Below are 13,665 nucleotides of genomic sequence, written 5' to 3' on the forward strand. Positions count from 1 at the left end.
CAGAGGTGCCAGGCGGCCAGCGCTGAGCATTAGGAGGGACCAGGGCACAGCTCTGTCCCTCGCTCGGTATCGGTGGTAGACGCACAAACACTCCGAGGGCTGCCCAGGCCAGGTAAGAGCCGACCCAATCAAGAAATGCTTCCAGAAAGGCCTTCCCTCCTTCCCAGCTTCCCGAGGAGTAGGGAGAGGGTAGGGGACTCGGCCTGCCGAACATCCAGCTAAACCCAGAGTGCAACGCTGGCCTCCTCTGTCTGGGGCCCCTTGTGGAACATCAGGCTGCTGCCGTGGGCTGTTCTCAGGGATGTTTGCAGTGGGTGACATGTTCCCCAACTCGGAGGTCTGCCCCAGCTTCAAGAGACGGCACCATGAGAACCCTCAAAGACCAAAGCAAGGTGACAGATGCAAAATGCAAACAGGAAGACGGAGCAGGAGACCGGAGGAAGCTGGCCGTGCTGAACGGCGGTCACTTGACCAGCACAGAGCACAAAGAGGTCATGAGCTCCGACAGCTGGGCTGGCACCGTGCCCAGGGGTAGCAGGCCGGGGTGCAGGAAGGCGGCAGGACAGGGCCGAGCTGGGGCACGGACAGAGCTGCGGTGGCAGACGTGGTGGTCATTCTCCGCGTGTGCGGCACCGGAAGGCAGAGGCCCTGAGTGTGCGGGGAGGCGGGGTGCTGGGGGCCGCGGGGCCGGGATAGGCTGGCCGCCGCACTTAGCTCCACAAGGTGCAGCTAACCGTAACGTGGCTGGTGACCTCCGGCCAGAGCGAAAGGAATCCTAATTTCAAGTAAAGGTTTAGGAAAACAAAGATACAGTACTTCCCCCCCACCCCCCACCCCACATGCCACGTCTGTCCCCAGGCCCAGGGGCTCCAGGGGAAGACCCCTCTCAGGGAAGTCCCTTCATCCCAATGTGAGGCCAGGAAATGAAAAGTCCTCCCCAGATATTGAAAACATGAAAACCTCCTGCAAATTAGCAGGAAAAACCCCAAGAAATGGATGCGCCAAGAACAATAAACAATGAGAAAAACTTGAAGAAAAATCCAGCTCGCAACAGAGGAGCAGCAATTGGCTTTTCTGGCCTGTTAAATGAGCCGGGATACAACACGCAACCACACAGACCTCGAACTTGGCCCCGGCACGTCTATTTCCACCGCAGCTTGCATTAAAAATGGACACAGTTGTTTTGGAAAACAGATCTTCAATTATTCACATTTCTGACTCAATAACTTATTGAATCAACTACAATTATTATCTTTTAAATGCTAAACTAATACTTTTCTCACAGGACTAAGATTATCCAGACCTTAAAGGACCCCCCTCCTAGGTCACGTATACCAGCAGCTCTGTCACTAAGAAAACCTAACATGACCCAATCTCAAAATCATAAACATAACAAAAGCCACCACATTGCCCTGTATATGCTTAAACCTTACAGGGACTAACGTCTGCTGACCTGTGGTTTGAGTCCTCTGCGCCCTCAGAACACGCCTCCCCGCCCCCACTCCCCCCGCCCCACTGCAGCATGACCCCGTGGCTGCAGAAACCGGTCACAACGAGGCACCACAGGGCCCCAAAAGGGTGGCAATCACTCTTCTGAAGGCCAGTTACCGACGGGGGATTGACGGATGGGAGAGCAACCGGTAACCATTTCTGGACGCGTGTGCTGGATCCAGGCTCACGGAAGAGTGTTTTCTTGCTAAAGATACACAGAGCTCGAACGTGGTGGGAGAGAACTTGAATGGTGCTGTTAGAACCCAGAGCCGGGGGCAGCCCCTGTCACCCCCTGGCCTGAGGTATGACATGTCTCTGGAGAGGACGACCCGTAGGGAGGAAGGTGAGGCCCACGTCGGTCACCTGGGGTTGACACCGTCGGGGAAACAGACTTTGCAGAAGATGAGGGTGAGGCCGAGACACACAGCTGCAGAGGAGAAGCTGAGCGCTCAGGGGGAGAACGCACGTGTCTCATTTAATCCGATTTTGTGACACCTTCCAGCGCCCCAAAGTTCCAGTGTGAGTCTTCTGCAGGCACAGAGACTCTGGCGGCGGGTCCAGGGGGCAATGGGGGGGTGCTTCCTGGCCAAGGACACCCCCAGACCGGGAAGCGGTTTGGGGAAAAGCAGAAATTCGGGGCCAGGCTGATCAGGGGGAAGTTCCTCCCAGAAATTCGAGAATCCAAGGAAGAGCAGGTGAGGAGTTTCTCACCACAAATGACCGGGATTTTGAGGGATTGGCGTCTGACAGTTTAAGGTCAGCGTGGCTCCAGCTTACGCGTGGGCCGCACATCATCTATGTCTGTCGTCTCATTAGGTCTGCGACCTACACAAGGTCAAGTTAAAGTGTTTGTTTCAGCGGCCAGGGAGCATGGCCAGAAAGAGCTCACCTGGCAACTACGGGCCCCGGGTGAGGACCGCACCCCTGGCTATGTGGTGGATGGGAACCAAGGTCAAAGAACATTGGGAAAGAACAAAGGTCGATGTTTATGGAAAAACACCCCGCAGTGTTTATAGGCAGCATTTGCTTCCTCGTGCATCTTGCCCTTTTGGAATTTCGCGTTTCCCAAAAGGAAACCGTCCTGTTTTTGCAAAACAAACACACTCCCGCACAAACACCAGAAGCGACTGGACCAAACCACCCCCGTTCCCAGAGTCACTTCCAGTCACCTTGGTGACCAATGAGAAGACGCAGTGAAGAGTGAAGACTGCACCCTGGTGGGGGGCTCAGCTGGTTGGGTGTCATCCCATAACAGAAAGGTTCCAGGTTCAATGCCTGGTCAGGGCACATGCCCAGGTTGCAGGCTCAGTCTCAGGTCAGGGTGCGTATGGGAGGCAACCGATGGCTGTTTCTCTCTCTCTCTCAAATCAATAAACATATCCTTAGGTGAGGATTAAAAAAAAAAAAAAAAAAGCAAAGACTGGGCCGTGTAGTGCCGAGGGCCCCCATAGGAACCTGTCCGCATTTTGCACACCTTGGGTTTGGTAAACTCGTTCTCAGCACGAGCTTCTCAGAGAAGCTTCCACTTGCATCACGTTCGGGCGGACTGACAGGCAGACTCGGGTGAGCCTCCTGTTACCCAAGGATCTCAGCGACAGAGCTGCCTTAGCTGAGAGGTGACCCATGCAAAGGGGGGGCGGTGACCCGTCAGGGTGTGACTCCAGGGCCGTGCCTGGACTGGCCGGCAAGAGTTGAATCCCCTCATTTCCTCTCTGCCACAGTCTAAGTTAAAATTCCTGTTCTACCCAAGTGCTCCGTGTGGGCCTGCTCTCCTTCCCTGTCTCGGAGGGAGTCCTGGCCTCGGCCCCGGGGGAGAGGGGAGAGGGGAGCCAGCCAGGGAAGAGGGCACCAGCCCCCTTCCAACACGCGGAAACGGGAGTCTCCACAGAGCCCCTGGTCTTCCTGACCCTGCTTTTTTCCTCCACACGGCCACACACAAAAGAATGTTCTTCTTCCTTCTCTCTCAGAATGCAAGAATGGGTGAATAACTGTCTATGAGACCTCTTGAGTCTCTTGAAGAAAACTTCTGTCCGGATATAAAAGGGAACGTGCTAGACAGCCGTCAAACTCAAAGCAAAGGAAGTCGCAGACTGCGAGGAACTTGCCAAGCGAGACTTAACCCTTTGGAACCAAACCTGGTGCAGCTCACAAAGTGGCGTTTCTGGAGGTCAGGAGACCCTGTAGAGCCCAGAGTCCCCTCTACAGTAACAACAGCCGCCCCACGAATGGTGATTAAGAGTTTGACAAGCACACTTGCGCACATGGTCTAGTGTCTCATAAATGAGACACACGTGTGAAACAGAGACATTGTGGGAAAATAGCTCTTCTTCCCGTCATTTAAAACAAAGAGAACCTAAGACTCAAGGAGGATCCGTTTTAATCCAGTTCCCTCAGCTGTTAAAGAGCAGAATCAGCAACGGAATACAGGTCTGTTGGTGCCCAAACCCACGCCTCAGCCACCGTAGGGGCCCACTTCTGCAGACAGCCAAACCACCCTCTCCCCTCCGGCCTCCTGGGCTGGTGTGGCCGGTCCACCGACAGACACTCCTCTTCAGAGAGGAGGGAGACTGTGGGTCACCAAGCCAGCCTAGAGTGACCCACTGGCCCAAGGCGCAGAGACTTGGGAAATGTCGTTACTGAATGCTGTGGTCAGGGGGTCAAGTCCAGAATGTGGGATTCCAGAGTTTGCTCTCGCTCCTCCTTTCTCCCTGAAGACCCTCTGCCGCGTGGTCCTGAACCGGGACGTCGGGCTCACAGCTCTGCCCACAGCCCTCACGCGTCCATCTTGATGGACATTCTCGAGGGGACACATTAAGAAAACCCTTCACTCGGGGCCTTGTAATGAGAGGCAGACTACATCCTAAGATGTTGCATCGACTGTGCTAGGCTTTATCATGTAGACAAGCCGAGGCTTTGTCTGGGAGAGCAGGAAGAAGGGCGGAGAGAGGAAGTAAGTGGCTGCCAGTCTGGGGAATGCTGAGCCCAAGGCATGCCGCACAGCCAGACTTCAGGGCGGCCGGAGGAAGAGCGGCCGGCACGGTCAGAGGCCCAGCCCCCGAGGACAAGGCAGGGGTGTTCTGCAGAGTTATCCAGAAAACCTTCCAATGCGCACACACGAAGAGGGCTCTCCCGTGCTGTGGTCCGAGTCCCTCTGGCTACAGAGGCCGGCAACAGCCAAATCTCTCTTTCCCATGTCATTTCGAAATTCAGTGCCATCATGCCTCCCAGACACCCTGGCCCTGTGACGGTCTTTTCTGACGAGCCCGAGGGGGCCTGCACGGAGCTTATCTGACACGGTCACATCTTCACTTCAGGCTGCGTGGGGCCGTCCAGCTCAGCAGCATCCTGCAGGTCCATCCAAGCCAAGCCACCGGGTTTCGTGGGCAAACGAATGGACAGGATAGTTTATGGACCCGAACAGGCAGGCTGGGCGTCGATAAGACCGGGCTCCCTGCCTGCAAAGGAGCGACTTGGTGGAGCCTACTGGCCGCGCCTGCCTCAGCAATCTGGGAGCTCTCCGGGGTCCCAAGGCCGCTCGGGCGTTCCTTCGGAGCCGGGTGCACTCTGGAGGGTCAGTGTGTCCTCACCCCGCCACCCTGGCTTCCCAACAGCCATCCCTCACAAGCGGTGGCCAAGCAGGGTTTGCGACCTCCCCCCAGGGGGATCCCCGAATCTGCGCAGGCTGCTGAGGGCAGTTACTGCAGAGCTGGAGATCCAGAAAACAGAGAGGTGCCGCCCGCAGACCCTGGCGACCCGCTGGCGTCTCTCGTCTGAGGACAGGCTGCCTGGACGTGGGCCCCCTCTGTGGCGTAGCGTCAGGAACGCCAGGAAGGATACAAAGCCTGTCATGCTCTCAGAACTTCCTCCTCCCGACTGCCACTGCTGAAAACTCCTGTCGCCTGTCGTCGGAGGAGTGAATGTAACTGGAGATGACCCCTCCCCCAAAAAACCTAGGAACAGCAACATCTCAGTGTAAATTCACTTCAGGCAACATTAAGGGTCCCATCCTTCTGAGGGGCGGGAGTCCTGGGAATAAGGAACAGGAGCTGGGGGGGCGTTCCCTGTTGCTGACGGAACCCCCCAACTCAGAGGCTTTGAACGGCACACGCTCACTGTCTCAGGCCTGTGGATCAAAAGCCTGCAGACCCTGGGCCCCGCTCGGGGTCCCACACGGCCAAGCTCTGGGTGCCCACAGAGCCTGATCCTTCCTGGAGGGTATGGGGAATAGCCCACTTCCAGGACCTCCCAGGGTGTTGGCAGAACCCCCTTTTTGAGTTGTAGGACTGAGCCCCCATTTCCCTGTTGACTACTCAGCTCCGAGAGGCCACCAGCATGTCCTGACTTATGGTCCCCTCTCTCCACGTTCGGAGCCAGCAATGTGGGGTGAGTCCCCGAGCTCATCTCTCTCACCTACCCCCTGCCTCGCTAACCCTCCCCCTGACCCTGCCACTGTGGCTTCTCCCACTGCGTCCCCCCCACTCCAGCTGGAGACCCTTCTCTGCTCCCAAGGTCAGAGTGGTTAGATTGGGCCCATCTCATCATGCAGGATCATCTTCCCGTCTTCCCGTCTTCCCGTCTGCCACCTGAACGAGATCGGCGCAGTCTCTTCTGGCCTAAAATTTAACCTGGTTATAGGACCCGGGGGTGGGGGCGTGGGCATCGTTGGGAAGGGGGGGCCATTGTGTGGTCGGCCACCGAGGCAAAGGGAAGAAGTCACACATGTTGTTGTCTCTTAATCCTCACGGTTACCACGAAGCAGCAGCAGCTCAGAGACCCTGACCCGGGCGGAGGTGCTGGGGCTACGGCTGGGCCGCGCTGAAATCTGAACACAATGTGTCACCCACAGACGAACAGGAGGCCAGACCTGGAAGGGGCCGTACAGGTGATCTAGACCGGGAACTCGCGCCCGGGCCTGCTGACGGGAAGTCCAGGGACGCGTGGGAGCGCGCCTGTTTTCTTGAGGGCTAGTGTCTACGGTTTTCATCAGAACCCCGCGGATCTACCCCGAAGAGGACTAAGAAGCCCCAGCCCCCTCCACGCTTGGTTCACTGTCTCTGTAAACGTCGCCGGCAGCCCACGGCGTGGCTGTGACAGACAGACCACCTGCACTCCCACCTCCACCGGCAGCTTTCCTTCCGCTCCTAACGTAAGTGCAGTTACCAACGGCCCTCGGGGCCCACGGGGAAGGGCTGCTGGAGCACTGGGGCTGGCCAGAGAGTCCGTCTCCCCCAGGCCTCCTCTGTCATCGTCGAGCAGAAGGATTCCTGAGCAGGGACTCTGGGGATGCCGGGGGAGGAGGGAGGCATGGGAAAGGGCAGGGCTGTGTGGCCGTGACCTCAGCATGCAGAACTTCTCTTCCAAGGGTCAGCACTTTTAACCTTGTCCTCACCCGAGCGTCCTCAGCTCATCTGCCTCGCTGCTCCGTGGTTTTCTAGGCCGGCCTCCCGCCCTTACCGCACGGATTACCCGTCTGCCCCCACCAGCTCCCAGTTTGGGCTCCCTCCAGGGGACACCCCCTTCGAGCCAGGCACGGCTCTCAAACTCCTGAGGACAGACAGACATGCGTGCGTGCCCATAGGGCTTACAGACTGATGCTTCCAAAAATGTTCTTTCCAACTGGACATTGAACAGGCGATATGCCAAATGCCTATTGGTTATATTATGATTATTGATAATAAAGAGATTGACCTGAACTGCTGACCAGAGATTTCGGCCGTGATATTGACGCAACATCATATTTGAACTATTGCAGCTAAAGAGCCCAGCATAATTATTAAAATAATTTCCTGACCAGTGAGACAGAAACAGGGGCCGTTTTCTATAATTGTCCAGTTATGGAAACAGAGTGGGAAATAGTAAAATGTTATGGGCCTCACCACCCAATTTCAAGATAATGGTATTTACTAAGAGAATAAAAGTAATAACCAAGTAGATTTTCTTTGGTTCTTCTTTTAATTGAGGCAGAATAAAATGGAAAGTAAACAATGGGAGAAATTGCCCTCTGGGAGACATATAAAAGTAAGAAGGGTGCACGCCAAAAAAAAAAAAATCTATTCAAACAAAGTCACCAGCCACTGGCTTTGCCCAGTGGAGACAAACAGAATAGTGCGGCTTTAGACGAGCAGCTTCCGAACTCGGAGCTTCCAATTCTCCCATCTGTAAAATGACAACGGCGTCTGCCTTACGGTATTTTAAAGCATACATTTAAAGACGAAACGATACTGTGTGTATTTATAAGTCATTGCTGTTTAATAAGAATACATATGCCATAGTAAAACACCTTGAAAACAGGGGTAGGGCCCTGGCTGCTGTGGCTCAGTGGACTGAGAGCCGGCCTGAGAACCAAAGGGCCGCCAGTTCAATCCCCAGTCAGAGCACATGCCTGGGTTTCAGTCCGGGTCCCCAGTCGGGGGCACATGAGAGGCAACCACACATGGATGTTTCTCTCCCTCTCTTTCTGCCCTCCTTCCCCTGTCTAAAAATAAATAAATAAAATCTTTAAAAAAAAAGATGAGAAAACAGGGGCAGGTTTTTTGAAAGGGTTAGTTATGTAGCTGGCATCGTTTCTTTAACACATCGGTGACAAGGCAGCTATGAAGGACCCGAAGGTATCATTGTTCTTGGGGGGGTGGGAAGCAAACACCACGCAAGGCACCTGCATGAAATTGTCAACACAGAGGAACCGTTGTTTTTTCAGTCTCCCTGCGACTTTCTAAAGGGATCTTTGTCGCTGGGGACGTTGGCCGTCATTTAACACACACGTGTGTCCCCCATGATGATAAGGGTCCAGGCACAGAAAACAAGCAATTCCCTTCAGGGGGTGAGCGGAAGGGGCGGCAAGCTTGCTTGGAGCATGGCGTCGAAGCCTGGGGACCGATGGACCCAAAGGAAGGGCCTGCCATAGAGCCTGTAGAGACCCTCCCCTTCTACCGCCACAGCGGTGACAAAGGTGATAGCCCTGAAGTCTCTTGTGCCTGTGGAAGGGTGACTGCTGTCCTCGTCACCGCCACCTCAAGGATTAAGCTCTCCTGGGCATCCCTTTGCAGAGCCTGTCTTGTTCCTAACGTGTCCCCGAGTGGAGCAGGTCTCCATAGGTACGTAACGAGTGTATGAGTGTCTGACTCGGCTTCTATGGAATCACTTGGTTCGGATATGCTGAAACAATCCCCACACAGCCACTGAGCTGCACAGGGCTGCGTCTGTCCTGGGCTACGGGGCCATGCACTTGGGCAGTGTAGGCTGCGCCGGGCAGGGCATCGACCCTCGTGCGCCTCTGGCAACTCGAGGCCGGCTGCTTTACCCACGGAAAACACCTTGCTCCTCAACTGAACCTTGACTCTGTGCCATTTCGGAGGAAAGAGCCTTGGAGGGGGGGGAGGAAGAGAAGATGAGGGGAGAGGCCAGCTGAGCGCAGGGTCAGTGTGGCCATAGAAATGCTGTGCACCCTGTGTACAGGGAAGCGTGCCGGCCTTGCTCTCTGTCTCACCATTGCTGTTCTCCCCGCAGACTCGCACGCGCCTCCAGGAAGCCCCCGGGCGGGTCCAGCAGCCCTGGGTTCTACAACCTGCCGTGGGCGCGCCAGGGCGAGTCGCTCTGCCCTCCCGTTTCTCCACCGGCCAGATGGGACCGTCAGGTGCAGCAGGGACTATGGGGAAGAAGCCAAGCAAAGCCGAGCTTCCGAGTGAGGTCCCAGCCTGATGCTGCACGGGAGCTGGGGGCACGTGTAACCCCGGGGCAATTAGTCATCGCCGAGGGGGTGGGAGAACTGAGTCACCAGCCGGATGTGGGTCCTCTGAATGGGAGGTGTGAGTGTCTGGCCTAGCTCCGGCTCACACTGAAGCGGGGGCGGGGAAAGACAGAAGCAGTACAAAGCGTGTACACGGGAGGGGCAGTGGGGCGGTGGGGGGGGGGGGGCAGATCCGAACAGACCCAGCAGGGTCGGCCTCGGTCTGCTTGGAAGTTAGCTGACGTGAGTAATGCCCCCCACCCCCCGGGGTAGAATGTGGCCCGTGGGCGCACAGAGGGCGCACACACTAGGTGTTTGCTACTGTAACTGTTGTCTTCTCTTCTCCACCGCATGAGTCACTGTTCCCACGGCTTCCTCCCCAGCTGAGGTTACGAATGCAGGTGCTTTCCGGTTGTGTAAACTGGCGGGACTGCCGGGAGGGAAGAGCAGGGCGGTGTGGACGCAGCGGCACACCTGCGGCCCATCACACGTGAGGCTTGGAGGACCAAGTGTTCATTAAAACATCGTGCACTCAAAGTCCAGCCAAAGCCAAACAAAAACACCTGTGATGGGCCCCAGTGCACCGCGGCTCGTTTCGACTCTCTCACCATCCCCACCCGGCCAGGTGCTCAGTCCCAGTGGGGAAGGATGGCACTTGGCTGCCAGGCTTCCTGGAAGCTCACAGGTCCTGGGATGAGTTTTCCCTGGGTCTGCTCCCTCTGTCCTGGCCACAGCACTCCCCCTGAGCTTCTCCCCCTCCAGAGGGCTCTGAACTTGACAATGGTACAGAAACAGTGGCCCACCTTGCTTCCTGGGTTCTCTGGCCTGAGCCAGGGTCTGTGATGTGACTGGACTCTAGAGGGTGGGTTTTACTTTTTGTTCATTCAAGGGGTATCTATTGAGCACTACCAAGTTCTACACTAGGTGCTAGGGATCCCTATGGGAAACTGTGTGTGTGTGTGTGTGTGTGTGAGAGAGAGAGAGAGAGAGAGAGAGAGAAAGAGATTTCTTTCAAATTAAAATGTGGTTCGGAAGATCCCCTCGCTTCTCTCCCAGGGAACACAAGGTCAGGAACGCACAGAAGTTGTGTGTCTGTCCCTCTCTCCTCCTCTGGGGCCACCTGACGCACGCCATTCCCAGCACCTCTTCATGTGCCCTCTGTCCTCACGCCGACCCTGGCCCTGCTGGACCCACCTGCAGCCTTTTACTTGGTGAGTGTCCAGCTCTAAGCTTAGCAGTGCAGGTGGGGGTGTGTTGTGAGCAAGAGAATAAGAGCCTGTCCTGGGGAAACGGCATCCAGAAAGCCACCGGAGGTGACCATGGGTGAGGGGCTGGTGACTTGGGAGGCGGGACAGTAAGTGCTGGAGGAGAGGGGAGAGACGGGCGAGGAGACCTCTGTGGCGGTGGCCTGCCCTCTCCCCGCACTTCCGTTACACGGCTTTCACTATTTGCACTTTGTTACACTAGTGCCCCTTTCCTGATTAAGATTCAACGTGTTCCTCGTAGAAAATCTGAAAGAAGAGACAATCCAAGAAGGAATTAAAAACTACCCGTATGACCCAGGTGTAGCCACAGTTAACATTTTGGTATTTTGCCTTCTGCATACACACATTTTTACTTTACTGGGACAATTCTACTTGGAAACGTGCTTTCCCCCCCATTTAACACCGTATCCTTGAACTTTCCAGGCATAGGTAAGTCCTCTCTGACAACACGCTTCCTAAAGGCTACGTAATATTGTGTCATGTCGACGTACTGTGCTTCATCTGAGCAAACTCTCACTCCCCCACCCAGCTCCCTGCCACACACTCCAGTGGGCGCCACACTCTGGAAGCCGCCTTCAGGCCCCGGAAGCCACATAGCTGGTCTGTGCTATTCCCTCCCGAGAACCTCACTGGCCTGCCAGCGAGGCCCGCTGCCACGGCCTGTTCCACAGCCAGGGAAGCGACACCTCCGGGGTGGGCGGGAGCTCAGGTGGGGCTGGAAGATGAGGACATCCAATGGCCAGGTTGCGAGTGGCCCGAAACCCTTCTCTCTCAGGCCCCCTTCAGAAAGCAGCGAACTCTCGGGCTTGTTTTGAACGGGAGGCGAATGGCACATTTGAGGACAGAACCCGGGTCCATTTGTTCGGTGGGGGGAGGTGGGCGGCTTCAGCTGCCTGGGCAACGAGCCCCGAATCTGCGCTTCCTGGAATCCCTTCTGCTCCCCCCCGAACGGCTCCCCGTGTTCCCGAGAAAGGACTCTCGGGGGCTGGCATCTGCGAGCCGCAGGGTTTGGCAGCGTTCCCTTCGGTGCTTCACGTTGTCGAGCTCCTGTCCCCTCAGAGCTTCTCCCGGCCTCTGTCTCCGGCCCTCGGGGCCTCCCTGCCACCTGCCACCCTTGTGCGTACTTTCGTCTCATTTCCAGTCCCAAACGGAAGCTGGGGCGGTGAGGTGGAGCTGCACACACAGCATCGGCCCGGGGGCCACGGAATGCTGCTCGGGAAGGGGAGCAGGATGGGAAGGGTGTGGGTGCCGGACCAGAAGCGAAATGAACATTGTCGTGACACTGGGCACACGGTCGAGACCCCCAAAACCTTGGGCTGAAAGAAGCGAAGCTGAGCCTTACCCCGCCTTTCCCTTCGTCCCCGTCCGAGGTGCAGGGAGCACAGAAATGGCAGAGAATTCATTCATCCAATTGTGTGTGCGGGATATCTTCCTTCGGCAGCCGGTGCCCACCTACGAGAACCTAAGTACCTGTAGGTCGACGGGAGAGCAAACTGAAGTGTGGAAAAGCGCAGGCACACGGCGGCATTTTACCTGTATTAGCAACAGCTCACTTACTCTGAGCTCTCGCTTTGCCCGGCGCTATTCTAAGCATTTATACATCATAACATATTCAGGCACTCAAACAACTTTTGGGGATACGTTATCCCAACTTCACAGGTAAGATGACGTAAACACAGATAGCATTAGGGACCGGTCTAGGGTCGAACTGAGACCTGGGATGCTGGGAACACGGCAGTGAAGGGTCATCGGGAGTCAGACCGGCGGGCTGGAGCTCCGGCTGTCAGAGCTCCGTGCTTTCGGGCCAGTCGCTAAGCTTCCTGGAGCCGCAGGAGACTAAAGATGTTGTTCATGGCACAGAATGGTTACAACGCTCCATGGAGAGAATGTGTGTGTGTGTGTATTTTATATATACATATATATATATATCTGTTAGCGTCTTACATGGGTCACTGCGAGATAGCATATACCTCTAAATGTATATCTGTGTGTATACATATGTGTGTGTATATGTAATGTATGCATTATATGCATATATCTGTTAACATCTTACGTGGATGACTGTGAGATAGCGTATACCTCTAAATATATATATGTGTATATACATATATGTGTGTGTGTATGTATACATGTGTGCACAAAAAGTTATTTATTGCAGCATTCTTTATATTGAAAAATTTTGGAACTACCCAAACGTCCAAATCTAGATTCATTGAGTAAACTCTCGTACTTTCCCACAATGGAATGCCATATAGCTGGGACGGGGGGGGGGAATGTGTAAGGAAGGTCTCTATGAACCGATATTGAGTGATTACCAAGAGATATGGTTAAGGGGGAAAAAAGCAAAGTACCAAAGAGCATATAAATACAGGGTGTTACTCTTTGTGTGAAAAAGAAGAGGGAAAAAATTTTTAAATATGCACAGATGTGTTTATCTTTATAAGGAAGAAGCAGGAAGAATCCACCAGGACACTATGAAGCTGCCATCCACACAGGTGTCGGGAGAGGGGCGTGGCAGCAGGCCATGGGAGGGCGTGGCCATGGGAGGGAGTGGCCTAGGGGGAGTGGCGTAGGGCCGTTCTTAGAGAATACCAGGGTCTCTCTGGATATTGTTGCCTTCGGAAGCATGTTCAGGCTCTACATATATAAGGAATATAAATAATTAAATCAACAAGGATGCGAAGGGGGAAAGAACCTAACGTGGAAAGCAAACAGAAATGCGTGAACCTCAAGGTAGTTCAAATGAATCTCAAATTGCCCGACCGACCGCGTGGAAGGGGAGCGGGCCTGAGCAAGTGATCCAGTTTGAGTGTCTCACGAAGCTGGTATTTAATCACACACCCTCAGTCCCTGCTTAGTCCTCCTGCAGGGAAGGGCTGTATCCCCCGCCCCCAACGTGACCTCCTCATGTTCCCGGGGCAGTGTTGCTCCCGTGGGTCCCGGCGCCGAGTGGGAGGAGGCCAAAGGCAGAACTGCCACAGAGCTCTGGGCCCAGAAGCATGACGCCGTGTTTGGCAGATGGATTTTATGACAAAAGAGAGAGAGAACTTTCAGAAATGTGACCTCAGAATTCCAAAGTTCTGAGTATGGGGTAAGATTTTCCATGACAGACTTTGTTTTTGAGGGAAGCGGAGATAAGGCATGGACTCTCGAGATAAACAGGTTCCCAAGCCTCTGTCCCAG

The 13,665-nt window shown here is 55.1% G+C and overlaps 1 protein-coding gene across 1 annotated transcript in view; it reads left to right on the forward strand.

The window, feature by feature from the left end:
* Positions 1-365: 365 nt before the first annotated feature.
* Positions 366-13,665, forward strand: part of LOC123479024 (uncharacterized) — a 58,624-nt gene continuing 45,324 nt past the window's right edge. Inside the window, exons 1-5 of the mRNA XM_071220108.1 lie at positions 366-531; positions 859-910; positions 1,482-1,640; positions 1,994-2,186; positions 2,308-2,400. Of these exons, the coding sequence (XP_071076209.1) occupies positions 366-531; positions 859-910; positions 1,482-1,640; positions 1,994-2,186; positions 2,308-2,400 (663 nt within the window). The remainder of the gene's footprint in view (positions 532-858; positions 911-1,481; positions 1,641-1,993; positions 2,187-2,307; positions 2,401-13,665) is intronic.

This window comes from Desmodus rotundus, chromosome 12 (genome assembly GCF_022682495.2).
Source record: "Desmodus rotundus isolate HL8 chromosome 12, HLdesRot8A.1, whole genome shotgun sequence".
In the NCBI taxonomy this organism is placed as follows: Eukaryota; Metazoa; Chordata; class Mammalia; order Chiroptera; family Phyllostomidae; genus Desmodus; species Desmodus rotundus.